Source organism: Cryptomeria japonica, chromosome 6 (genome assembly GCF_030272615.1).
Source record: "Cryptomeria japonica chromosome 6, Sugi_1.0, whole genome shotgun sequence".
In the NCBI taxonomy this organism is placed as follows: Eukaryota; Viridiplantae; Streptophyta; class Pinopsida; order Cupressales; family Cupressaceae; genus Cryptomeria; species Cryptomeria japonica.
The window spans coordinates 547,890,561-547,904,557 of NC_081410.1; the positions used below are offsets into that span (position 1 = coordinate 547,890,561).

General features: G+C 35.2%; 1 protein-coding gene across 1 annotated transcript in view; it reads right to left on the reverse strand.

The window, feature by feature from the left end:
• Positions 1–2,693: 2,693 nt before the first annotated feature.
• LOC131073032 (uncharacterized) overlaps positions 2,694–13,997 on the reverse strand; it is a 55,777-nt gene continuing 44,473 nt past the window's right edge. The window contains exons 6-8 of the mRNA XM_058009386.2: positions 3,720–3,822; positions 3,536–3,601; positions 2,694–3,324 (exon numbers count right to left, since the gene is read on the reverse strand). Coding sequence (XP_057865369.1) covers positions 2,881–3,324; positions 3,536–3,601; positions 3,720–3,822 — 613 coding nt within the window. The 3' untranslated portion in view covers positions 2,694–2,880. The remainder of the gene's footprint in view (positions 3,325–3,535; positions 3,602–3,719; positions 3,823–13,997) is intronic.

The following is a 13,997-nucleotide window of genomic DNA, read 5'->3' on the forward strand; positions in this document are numbered from 1 at the left end:
CTCAAGATCAACCAAAACTGGCTCATTATATATCAACTACCTTGCTTAAAATAGGTCCTACTTGATAGAAAATAGAATACATTTAAAATGCTATGAAGATGTCCCTAAACCCTCTAAAAGTCCAATGTTTTTTTCCTAGATTGAGAATATATTTTTCAATTCCTAATGTGTGACCAATATCTACTCTAATGCATATCATCCACATATATCAACTTACCAATAACACTGATGCGTAGAACATAACTAACATTCTTTGTCTCCTCTAGTATCTATAAACATTGTTCCATTGGTAGGAACCATCCTCTAGTATCTATAAACATTGTTCCATTGGTAAGATTGGTTCCGTAAGAGCAAGAAGATTTTTTTTTTTTCACACATCCCAAATCTTTGGGATTTTTTGGTTAACTCCATCTCTTCTAATATCCATCCTCAAACTTAACAACCCTAAATCTTTCATAGAAAACTATAATGAAAGAAGATATTTAAGAACCTTGACCATATCCATACTATAATTGATTAATATTATTTCATCAATATATAAAATAATAATAAATTGATCACCTATTTACTTATAATAAACACAATGTATTTTTTCTTTGTATGCGTGTGTATGTATTTTTTCTTTAAATTGCTACTAAATGGAATAGCCATTGTTGTCATTTTGATCAATCACCATTTTTAGCAACAAGATTATTGTAACTGGTCATATGGCATTTATAGTCTATCTTTAATTTCTTAGTAAAAAATTTTAGCTTATATTAAGTATCCTAAGACAAAAATAGCAAATGTTTGATATAAAAGGTATATTTCTTTGAATTCAATTTTTTTGGGTGATCTAAGAGATCAATTGTGTGGCTAATATAACTTATATTCAACATCTTGTATTACCCAAGTTACATAAACTGACTAAGATGTATTATAGCCTGTGGAGCCATTAAGATCCTAACCATTTCTAAGTTAATTGTTCTCGATCAAAACATTTTAAATAAAGAACAAAGACTAGAACGTGATCCAAAAGACAAAAGAATGAAATAAAGTCTTTAATGCTTTTGTAATTGTTAGTTGACGATACCTTAGTGTTGGAAGTATGTAATGTTTTCATGTCTTGAACAAGTTCTAATAAAGTCACAATCACTACAAGAGCAATATATAAAGACGAAATTCTCCTCTCTTTATTCAAGGTGCTGCTCCAAGGTTAAAGATCGACTTTCCAACTAGAAAGATCATTTGGAGATTATATTTTATGGAGGTTGTCATGAATTGGCAAGGCTTCAAATTTCTTGTAAGGGTCCATCGTGATCAAAGAAAATGTGCTACATTATAATCATTGCGGAGCGAACTATCAAACTAGCTAATTTTAGTACCGGCTACTCATAAGTGTATTGCTAATATGAGATTATCTTCTGAAAAATATTCTCAAGCCTTTAAAACTTTTATTATGAACAAACAACTTTGTATTTAGGGCTTATTTGAATTGCAAGCAACTCATTTTAACATAAGAACTAAAATACATACATATTTTATATTTAACCATGCAAAATTTTGTATTCAGTCATGTTGATTTGTCTTTGGCTTGTTGAAAAGAAACTAGTGGTTGTTGTAAGTTTGTATTGCAATATTTATTAACATGAGCATTTATAGCTTTATATTCTATTTTTATTTTCAATTTATAAAGCCTTGTCTATCGTATTCAATTCAAATTGAGTTTTTGTGAGTATTAAGTTGCCTACAGATCATTTGTATCAATCAAAAAAATATAAAACCTTGTATTTATTATGTGTCCGTACTCAAGAACAAAAGACAGGCAATGCTTTCTATTTGTTTATAATATGTGATCAAGACCCAAATATATTTATCTCGTACAAATTACAGAAAAGCTAGAGCTCATGTCTTTTAAGTTCTACTATTTAATTTAGATTATTCAACAAATGAACTTCCCTTCTAACTTGAAGAAAGGTTTTACCATACAAGTTTGTTACATTTCTTATGCCAAAAGATAAAAATGAAAATTTTAAACTTTTTACACAACAAAAATTAATGATAGCTTAATCTGAGGAAGTACATGATGAAACACACACACGAGGTACTTTATTTCGTTAAATATTGTGCGCGAGTCACAGACTCGTGCACATTCTTAAATGCTGTACACATTTGTGTGTACTTCCTCCCACAAGAAACTTCCTTGAGAAGCATTACTTATCCATTTTTTTCTATATCTGTAGTGCCATAAGTTTGTTGCAACTGTGCTTGTTGGATGAGGTTGGGTACAATCCTAGTAGAAATTTGGCAGAATATTGCCCCTTCGGACCTTGGCATATAAGCCCAAATGAAGAATGGTTATTCACAGTCTCTCTAAGGGATTTGTTTCATTGGGAGTTTAACTAAAAATTCCTATTTACATATAAATTTGCTTTGTTAATACTCTAAACATCCTAGATAGTCCCCCGTCTTCAACAAGCCCATCTTCCATATTTCCTGTGAATATGGCTGCCATAACACTCTATATGCAAATCCATGCGACAACATTGTGCAGCATAATAAGACACTCTCTAGTACCTTCAAAGTATTTTTCTCATCAATATGGAAAGAGGAGATGCTCAATGACCAAAAGAAAGAAACAGAGAAAAATAAAGAAAGGTCCAGCTCGTTGCCAACACTGACAAATGAAAAAACTCTTACCGCTGCCAATGTGATAAAAAGAAATGTGTAGTTATATTTACACCGAAACAATAAATTGCTGTTCATACATTTTTTCATTTATGCTTTCTCAGCTTCCAGAAAGGTGACAATGGCAGTCACATTTACAAAAATAAAACTACTAACAATTGGAATTTATTAGACAAGAAAAACAATACCTACAAGAAAGGAATATATGAATGGTTACTCATTAATCAAGGCTTGCCAAAGCTCTTGTGGAGAATTTGAAAGCAATGCTTCAGATGCATTTGACTTGGCGAGCCAAAACCCTCTCTTTACTTCACTACCCAGCTGACCCACAAACCACTCGGCATGACCATGAAGTATTTGATGTGTAATTACCAGGGTTTCTTCTTTTGCAAAGTGAAGCACAGGTGAAAGATCTCTTCCAAGAAAAACTCCCGGCAATAGTTCTAGTCCCCAGTCCCTTGTAAATGGTTTCTCTTTACCAAGAGACTGATTGCACAAGTGTTTTGGTGTTGATGTTTTACAACAAGCACATTTATGTAAAACCATCCAGTCATTTGGTGCCACAGGCCCACCAGCTCCATGTTCTACATGCCTAGAAAGTGCACCAATATGCCTACTTCGTAGAGACTTGACTTCCCAATCAAAAACTCTCTCTTTCTGGCACAGACAATATACATAGACAGCATTATATTACATCATGAGATTCAAAAAGTTTAGTAGGCTATTGACATATCAGCATAGTACTTCAAAGATGAATGTTGTCCATCACTGCTTAAATTTATTTCTATGTGAGCAGCAATAGCATTTCACAGTAAGAATGGTGCTGTAAAATAAAAGAAGTAAATCCTGACACACAGGTTGCTCTGACCTCAAGTGGCATATTCAAAATAAGTCCTCGGGAGCCACTACACCTTTTATGCTCATAAAGGAGCACCTAAGAAATAAACAAACAAGGGTTTGCATTAAAGAAAAATAGTCAAACAAATTTAAATGTTACAATGCAAACGCCAGCATATGAAAGTTTGAAACTGAATAAAAGGTAAAATACTCACAACAGAACCAAAGAAAAAAGAGGAAGACATTGCAGCAGTAGCCACCAACACAGTGCCAGGGTGTAGACTTGGTCGACCAGATCCCAATTTCCTTTCTAGCATGCTGCATCCACCACATATACTCCGTGAAAATCATCCACTCCACATAATATCCTTGAATTATATTTACAAAAATTCAGAATAAGTCAGTTTAATCGAGCAATAAGAATCCAGGGATTGGAAAACATTGCACTAAGTGGAAGACGGATCATAGAGAGTTCAAATAGATAGGATTTGCACCCAAACCCGATAAGTTGAAATGGAACTTTTGTGCTGAAACAGATGTGGTTCAAAAGGCTATAACAAATTTAGACTGGTTAAAGATATATCATTAATCGATTGAAGAAAAAGGTAAGATGATCCTGTTGAGTTGAGTGGGAAGTAGGGAGCCTATAGAGGGGAGGGGAGTGGGGGTCAAAAGCCTCAAATGAGTCCCAACCATGATCAAATGAGTCCCAACCATGATGGTTCTCTATTGAAAACAGGCTAATATATCACAAGACCTTTTAGAAAGGAGTGCATCAACAGCAACCCATTAAGATTCAAAATCAGGGAACCAAATGTTAGATCTGCAGAACAGCAATTAAATTGGAGAAAAGAACTGCATATGACTCGAAGAACACCAGTGACCACTAATTTGCTTATACATCTAAACCAAAAGAAATAGAAGATACGTGACAATCATATTTATAATAATAACATTGTGGTTTGACATATCTCATCTGCTTATACATGAAGGCTTGAAGCACATCGACCATATTACATATTATCTCCAACAAACAGAACTTCTATATTTCTTCCAAAATGTTTGGTTCTTGGAATCATTGAGAACTATCACTATAAGTCATATGTCAAATGGCCCTGCAGGTAAACGATGTGTCCCTGTGCCAGTTCCTCCACATCTCCAGGTAATTATGTTTATAGCCTTGCCTCTTTTGAAGACCAACTCCCAAAGAACCATGTCAACATCTCCTACCTAAAGATTTAACATGTTCGATGTCATGTAGCTGTGCCTCTGGAGCTATGTATCTGGTGGTAGTGCAGGCTCCTCGCGCTTCATGCTATCCCATTCCCCAAGAGCAGTCTTCATAATGGTAGCTCCTGTCATGAGGGATCATCATGGGAAAAGTAGTAGAAAGCAAGTTTTCCTCATCGTAGACTACAACTTCATACTTGGCTAGCTCTACGATACCACTACAAAAACTGTCCTGCTACTTTTCCCATTGTTCAATTTTATATTTCCCCTAGACCATGGTTATAAGCATTGTTTTCCAAAATTTCTATAATGACTGGAGAGCCAAATTGTGTAGAAACTAATATACCTTTCATTTGTGGTCTTTGTTGAAAATGAGAACTTTATTAACCACTTACAATGGACAAAGGCTGGTGAAATTTTCAAAGTTTGAGGTCGGCACTTCTGATAAGTGTGATTGTATTCATGACAGAGGAAAACCTTGGTAGTCATAGATGAAAATCAAAACCCTAGCCGAGTCACTCACCATTAAACTCGGCTCCGAGTTTCTATAAAAACACGCAGCGTTTTTGAGGAAATACTCGCGAAATCTCGCAGGTTAAACCCTATTTCTCGAAAAAAACTCGTCAGGAATTACAAATTTGATTCGCAACTTCTATTTTTTGGCCATGAGACGGGATGCACCAAGGTTTTCATCTGGTTTTTGAGTGCGAATAAAAATGTAATATGATTATATGACTGAATAACTAGTTAAAATGTAATATGATTATATGACTGTATTTTCAATTGTTCGATAAAGTTACCGAGTTATTGCCGAGTTTTTTCCCGAGTTTTTTAAAAATTTTGAGCTTGCCGAGTCCAAGTTTTTTAACTACGCATATGAGTAATGGGAAGATAATCAAAGATACTTGCAAAGAATGATTGGCTAGAAGAGGCACATGCAGAAGTGGTTAAAGCTTCCTTATAAGCGTGAGAGCAGAGAGGATCTTTAGGGATGTCAAATGCTTTTCATAAGCACTAAACGCAAATTCTCATCCTCAAGGAGATATAGCTTGACAGTTTCATGGTGGCCGTCTAAGGCCACCTAAAGATAAGGTTGTAAGATAAAGTCACATTGACCTCAACCTCAATAGTTTTAGACCTGTATTTGGTATTGGAATTGATAGTTCCCACAAGGTGGATTGAATTGTTGTAAAAACCAGAAGAATTTTGAAAGGATTGATGAAGTTACTTGCAGTTGACTCCAAAGGCTATAAATAACCTTATGTGCATAATATTTAGAGTTGCCCTTTCATTAGCAATGTAACATTTAAAGTCGTTATCTTTAATTGATGCTTTTATGTAATGGGGGGGAGTGAGCCTAAACATGGAGGGTATCAAGGTCAACGAGCATCAACAGATTAGAGCTCAATAAGGGCCCATTGTTAAAGACATAATATGTACAAAGAACCCTACAAGCATCTTGCAGAGGAATTTTCTTGGCAAGCACAAGCTCATTGAAAATGATAACTCTTTGCTCCAAACAAAGGCACAACAGACCCCAAGGGGATTCCAACAGAGAAATTGAGATTCTTCAATGGCTGAATATTGACAGCTAAAGATATATGGTGGAATATTCCATCAAGATCTTACGCTACTTCACTAATATCTCCACATGGATCAACAATTTGATCACTGGAGTGGTAATATAGTATTCATGTTCATCACATATCTGATAAAGAGATTGTGATTTCTCAATGGCTGAATATTGACAACTAAAAATAACTAGTGGTAATATAGCATTGACGTTCACCATATGCGAAGCATCCTTCCCTAACTGTCTAGGAGAACATCTCCTCTTGCATCCAAGAGAAGGATGATTCCTACGATATCTAGGCTCATTGAGAGAAGGAAGACCTTGATAATTAGGGTCTCAAGGATTACAATGTTCCTAATGACAATCATCTTTTCCTTCATAAATAGAGACATTCATAAAGCATGTAAGCAGTTTAGGACTCCTATGATAATAAGTAATAAACATGACCGATAAGTTGTTAAATGCACCTCATACATTAAGTTTGATCTCTCTATGGAGAAGCACTACTTTGGTTCCTAGAACAAAGATAAGGTTCCCAATGGCTATGTAGAAGAGAAAGATCCCTTAGAGATGTATCATGGTAGCTAGAACACTTTGGTTGGGATGAATGCTAGACTCATCACTAATAAGAGAATGCCCACGCTCTTTCTTATGATGTTTAGACAATCTATTGTCTAGCCTAAATATGGCCTTGTGCATAGGACCCATTACTTCTTGGTGTACTTCCTCTATTAGGGTCTTTCTCTCTCTTTTTCTTCCAAAGATTGGTCTATTTGGAGAGGAGACGAAGGGGAGTGGGGACTAACTTGAATGGAGGAGCATCAACCTACTTGCAGTGGGATGATGGAGGAGGGAAGCACCTAGGGGAAGTGTTGACATCCTCAACATGACCACTTGCTTTGGAAGAGACATGACTTTCAAAACTTTGATTACTAAGGATTTCTATGTTCAATGGATGTTGATTGTTTACTGCTCTATCTGATAAAATGAATACATGAATTAACAAGAAAGATGACAATGTATACCAGATATAGGAGTTAAATATATCTTTATTCGGAAATGAAATTATAACAAAAGAAGACCAGAGATGTCAACTAAGGAACGGAGTTAAACCGATTAGATCGTACTACTTTCCTTGACGATATCAAAGAAGCAAAAATAGCGATTTTAATTGAATAGCGCATTGGGTGATTTTTCCCTAGGAAAATCGTGATTTTCAAAAAACCTGTTGACCACAAAAAAATGTGATCTTCAACGATTTTTTTTGCATTTAAATCGCAAAAAATCGTGTAAAACCTAAAACAATGCCATGAAAACCTAACACTAGAAACTAACCAAAATCTTAAATACTCAGTTGTGCAACCTGTTTGAAACCACAACTGTGATTTTAGGGCCTGGGATGCAAAAAACTTGTGAGATTGTCAGCAACAAGTCAGGATATTCAAGCTCAGGTACTCAAAGCATTTCAGTTTCAAGATATTTAAGGATTCAAGTATGCCTTCCTTGTCTTACTCATCTTTCTCAACACATCCAACTAAATTGATATGTCTTCCTTGTACTTCCATCTATGTTTTTTGTGCAAATAGAGAATTCTCATAAAAAAATTCTGTAATGAGGATAAAATATATTGATAGCATTTGTAAATGGGATTACAAGAGTTTTGTATTTAATGAAACCAAATCATTTACCTTTTTGATTGATTGAAAAAAAAAAATAGTCGCTCTAAATAGGGTCTATAGATTTTTGCAAATTAAAAATAGAAAATATGACTTTAGTTTTAATATTAATAATGTTTTCGAATGATGTTTAGTTTAGCAAACTATAGGCCTTCAACATATAACTAGCAAGTGAAAAAAACTCTCAACTTTTTGATGATCTCTATGTCAAAAAAATTTGTACTATTTCAAAGGTTGTATTTGGTTTTATCAAGTGGCACCGCAAAAATAGCATCTTTTTCACATTTGATTCTACAAAACTAACGATAAGATAAGCTGATGATGGAATAATAAAGCCTATCAGACATTCCACCTGGGTTTTTGATTTGGTGCCAGTAAGAAAGAAGAATTATTTGATGGCCATAAAATTCGTTTAACTTTGTAGTAGAAAGTGGAGGAATTATCAGAATTTTCCAAGAGCCGTAGTTTTCTATAGGTTTAAACCCTAGCCCTCGAAACATGGCCAAAACCTCAAGAAATATAAAGAGGATTTTAGACAAAGATGTTCTTGCACAATTGCTCGGTTCCTCAAAAAGGGCAAATCATGCCCAAGGTTCAAGGATATCATATGATAGGTTGGTGAACAAAGCAAATGTTTGAAAAGATGTAGTACTTCCAGTTAATGGATGAAATCTTTTCAGGTATGCATAGAACAAGAGTATGGCTAGAGTATGGTGTCATTATCAATGTAGACTTGGTTAGAGCATTTGCCAAAAAATACAACCCTAATAAAAGAGCTATCTATAATGAAAAGGGTGTTATTCTAGTTGGATTTGACAGAGGTTCTATATGTGAGGTTTTCATGTTGAACACAAATGCCCATGTCCACATCAACTTTGGATCATTAAGAAGGGAGTATGCTAGGGATCAAGGCGGCTACAGAATAAAGTGGCTTCATAATCATAGAAGGAAAGGAAAAGGTGAGAAAGTAGTAAGATTTGAAAGGGGTGAAATTGAGCCCTTTAACTATTTTGAAGGCTACTTCATTAAGACCTATTTTGTTGTATGCCAAGTCTTGGGAGTAGATGTGAGGACTCAAATGCCTGAGCATTTGATGGTATTAGCTGCAAATGTCCAACATGCCTATACAAACACAAATTATGATTATGCTTCATTCATATCAGATGGGATTCATAAGGCCCTTATGGATATCAAGCAAGATGGTAGAATTGTGCACTTCAAATGGTATTCCTTACATTGTCAGATCCTGTTGTATAATGGGAGAAAGGTTTGGGCCCACAGGTGCAGTTGAGAATGCAAGATGAGCAAAATCACCAGTTGCCAATCCAAGAGTGGATGTATCTTTGGGACATACATTGTGACAAATCAAATTACATCATCTTTGAGGAATCCTTTGTCAATATGGTGATGAAGAATTTGAGATATTGAATCAATTGGAGGCTATCTAAGATGGTAAGAAGAATTTTGAGGCATCTTGAAGAGCAACCTGAGCTTGGAGTCGGGCACACAACTGGGATGATTGGTTCTTCCACTCCAATTGCACTATTATCAGAGCTTATGGTGCACCTATTGCACCCCACAATTTACCTAGGAGTGTGTCAAACAGAGTTGCCTTTTTGGAAATCATATAGAAAATAAACGAGTCAGATAAGACTCATTTGAGAAATGTCAAGGCAGGCTTATTCTTGCTGGCAAACATTGTGTTCTTTAATTTTTAGATTACTGCAAAAGAGGGATTGGAGTTAAATATACTCCTAGTTGTAACCTTACAAAATGAATCTTGAGAAGTACAGGAGAAGAAGGGAGGCATGGGTCAGAATTCAGATAGCAAAGGAGAAAAGGAAGAGAATTGATCCCTCTTATAAAGGTGCCCACACAAACTGAACGACCTAGTCCTCAAGATCGGGGTCATTATTTATAATGTTGATAACATAGTCGCTAATATGCCAAGATTAGCAATGGACAAGCCTCAGCTTGTTGCCCAAGAAGCTCCACCACATCTCCACAAATGGCAGTGCCATTATAGCAAGTTCCCCCTCAACCTTTGGTTGAGTATCTTGATGATGATGTGTCTGACATTGAAGAAATAAGGCAATCCATATGCTCTCCCCCTAGAGTTATGGTTGAGGCTCAGCCTTCAGACAAGATAATAAAATTTGAGATAGGACGGGATGATATTATTGATGTTAGGGCACTACCATGTTCTACATTCATGTCAGATGATAAGTTTGTCCAATCTAGGGAGTTTAAATATTTTGTGCTAAACACCAAAAAGTAACAATATGCTAAGTTGCAAAGGTAGAGAATGGCAATGGCATCACAGGAGGAGTCAAGTGATCTAGCAAAATTACCGGAGGAAGTGAATTTTAATATATCTAAGATGTCCCCAGAGGAAACAAGGAAGATTGTCAGGGGAAGTGGATGCTTGCTGTTGGAAGGATGGGATCTTTCATCACCTATTGTGCTAGATACCATCAAGAGAGAGACTTCAGATTTACCAGCTTTGTCATTTGAGGAACAAGCACAGGAAATATATTTTGGGTCTGGTTTTAGTGCTTAGTATGAGGTACTTGCAATCTGGTAAATGTATCCAGAAGATGAAAGGCCACAAATCACTAAGAAAAAGGGAGAACTAACAAGCAATCTTATTGTCAAGAGACTAGGGGATACATCTGCACCCCAGGCAACAGCATTGGCAGTAAACACTGCAATGTTTAATGAAGCAGCAGCCAAAAAGCTCCAGGCTGACTTTGACAAGACGCCAAAGAACACAAAGCTACTGCAATTATACAATAATGTGGTGGTCTGTCTTCCCCACATGCCACTGCCTATGTTCCTTCCTCTTCCCAACCAGCTACATCAGGTACTTCGTCCCAAGAGTTGGAAGCCCTTAATGATGAAATTAAGAAATTGGAGGAATCCAAAAAGAGCAAGGAAACTGAGAAGAATGCAAGGGAGGAAGGAGACAAGAAAGTTTCAGATTTGGTTGATAACTTGTTAGGGCCCAGGTGGTGTAGGATAGTTACAACACCCTAAGGAACACATTTACAAAACTTGTTAAGGCAAGAAACAAGTCACAATGCCTCTGAATCGCATGGACTCCAGGGGTAGCATCTAAGTCACAACATTCAAATTCGAATTCGAATTTGGCAACCATAAAATTCAAATGAATTCAGCAAGGGTAAAAATTCGACATTAAATTCGCCTTATATAAATTTTTCTTTTTTAAATATAGATATTGTATTCAATAAATTTTATAAACATATAATTTATAATTTTATAGCAGCTTCTAAATTATATTATAATAATATTATATCATATATTAATATAGTTTAACAGTTCAACAGAAATATAGTTTAACAGTTTAACAGAATAAATTTATAAACTTATATTTATAATATATTTATATGTTTTGGTTTAATAATATAAATTTTTAAACTCTTATATAATTAAATGAAACTAGACTGAATATTATAACGGTTTAATTTCATTTGATTATATAACAATTTAAAAAAATATATTATTTAATATTAATATTAAAAATTTAAAACCTTTTCACAAACCTAAAATTAAACTTAAAAAAATTGAATGCAAGGAAAAAAATAACGGCAGACCGCATCACGGTAGTGTTTGCAGAGGTCAAAAGCGTTGCGTGAAAATGGAGTTGCAGCAATCACCGGGCAGAAGTGGAGGCATCGAATTAAACTATTGCAATCACCGGGCAGAACCGCAGGCATCGCACGGTTTCGTGCTTTGTAAAAGAAATGAATCTTTACAGATTGTGACTACTCTAGTTTAATGGGCAGTGAAAACATTTTTGTGAAGAAAATACGCAAAAAAAACCTGAAAAATTACTGCCGAAACCCTAAAAAGTGTTTCAGAGATGTTTTTTAAGGAAAAGAAGTTATATTTTTCCCGTACGAACTTCAACTCGAATTTCAACTTTAAAATTCGGTGAAATTCGAATTTGTAGCATGATATTCACCGAACTGGGACTTAGGGTAGCATTGATTAGAATTCTTATTAGATTTGCAATGTTAGATATTCAAGGTTGTAGCTGCATCTCTAGTATTATTACAAAATTTGATTCATTAGAGGATATCCTTTCCTCCCACAGTGATTTTCAAGACAGTTTAAAGAGGAAATTAAGTGCTTTTGAGGAATTGGAGGTAAGTCAAATGCCTCCTATACTGACAAATGGGGGAAAGATAAAAACTTGTATAGCATGGAGAGCTGATAATAGCAAAATTCTACCTCCCACGTTTCAGGTAAATTTATAAGGACAGCAAAGTAAACATGGAGGTATTGAATTCTAGCCTGGACAAGCTTTTAAGCTTGAATATGATTAGATTTGTGGAGGTGACAAAGAAATTGATAAATGAAGAGCATACAGATCATATGGCTAAAGTAAATCAATTTCTATCTCACAGGTATCCATCCAAGGAGTATATTGCAGTATAGTTGAAAAAATGCATATGATAGATACAAATTTTGCATTTCAATTGGTCATCAGGCTTCTACAATCAGCATCCTATTCAGCAGCTGACATGGTTTTTTAATCTTCAGTGGTTCTCCAACGGTATAACAATTTTTGGCTTTTGTGGAGTTGTCAGCATCAACTTCAATCCTTTCCAATGATTTCAACTGTTCCAACGGTATAACAGTTTTTGGTCTGATTTTTGGCTTTTGTGGAGTTGTCGGCATCAACTTCAATCCTTTCCAACAATTTCAACCGCCTCAACAAGTCTTTTGAAAAAGGAATCATATCTTGTAACAGGCTCAGTCCCACTTGTTTTTTAAATGAATTTGAAAATTGAAAAGTAAATGTAAACAATCACGAGTCATGTGACTTCATTCTGGAGCTTGTGTGCTCACTCTGCTATTTAAGGGACTTATGTTTCTTTGTAAAGGAATCTGAATCTAGGGAATTGTAATTTTCGATGGGTAGGTCGGTTATTTTGGTAGTCTTTAGCAGTTCAAAAAGAGAGTGTTGTAATCTTCTTTGTGATAATAACACACAATTCAATTGTGGAATTTATGAATAGCATGTCACAATATTGTCTCCTCTAATGTAATGTAGAGTTTTTTTATCAATATAATCAAGTATTATTGAGGTCTTCATTGCACATTTGCTGTAATGAATGTTTAATTGATAGCTTCTGTTCAAAGAATCGAATAATTTTGCTTTCAGTTAAATATTTGAGAATATTGTTGTTGTATTAAGGATTTGTAAGAAGAATAACATCGTTGGCCAGCAGCAGGTTACATTACTTTAATGCAATAATGATTAATTAACCATTGAGGTATTGTTTAGGTTGTTATCAGGAGGGGTTGAAAGATTCAAGATTCTGTAATGGATAAGGCACCCATCTAGTTGAGCTTTCAGTTCAAATCTGGGAAGAATTAACATAATTGAAAATCTAGTGTTTAATCTGTTGTTTATTGTTAAGTTCTTTTGCATATCACATTAGCATTGAAAGGATCTTAGAAGATTTGGAGGAAATTAAGTTGTACCTTATCAATCCCCACCTTACTGTGTGAAATTGTTATCTACCTTTGCATCATTTGTAAGTTAACCTTACCACTTGAAATTGATCCTAGGCACTCTTTTTTTATGTCTTGTAACTTAAATTCTTTATCTTGCCTCTCAAGTGCTTCAATTTGCTTGCTCATGACATTTTAAACCTCACATTTTAAAACTAGGTGCACTCAATGCTCCCCCTTCTCACTCAACAGATTTCAATGATGACTTAAGTGCACCTTTTACTTGTTTTGCCACTAAAAATTGGTTTTAGGCACTTATTTGACTTATTTTTTTCTCACTTAAGATGGTTGTTTTCACTGCTTAAGTGTCTAAATTAGGCATCTTCAACACTTAATAGATTGATATTGCTCCCCTGCATGCCAATCTTCTGCTGCTGTCACTTACCACAACCCCAAGCACACTTTTCTATGGAACTTCTCACTCAAATTCAGGTTGCTAACCTCTAGGTGTGCTTTTGAGCAGCCTTTGC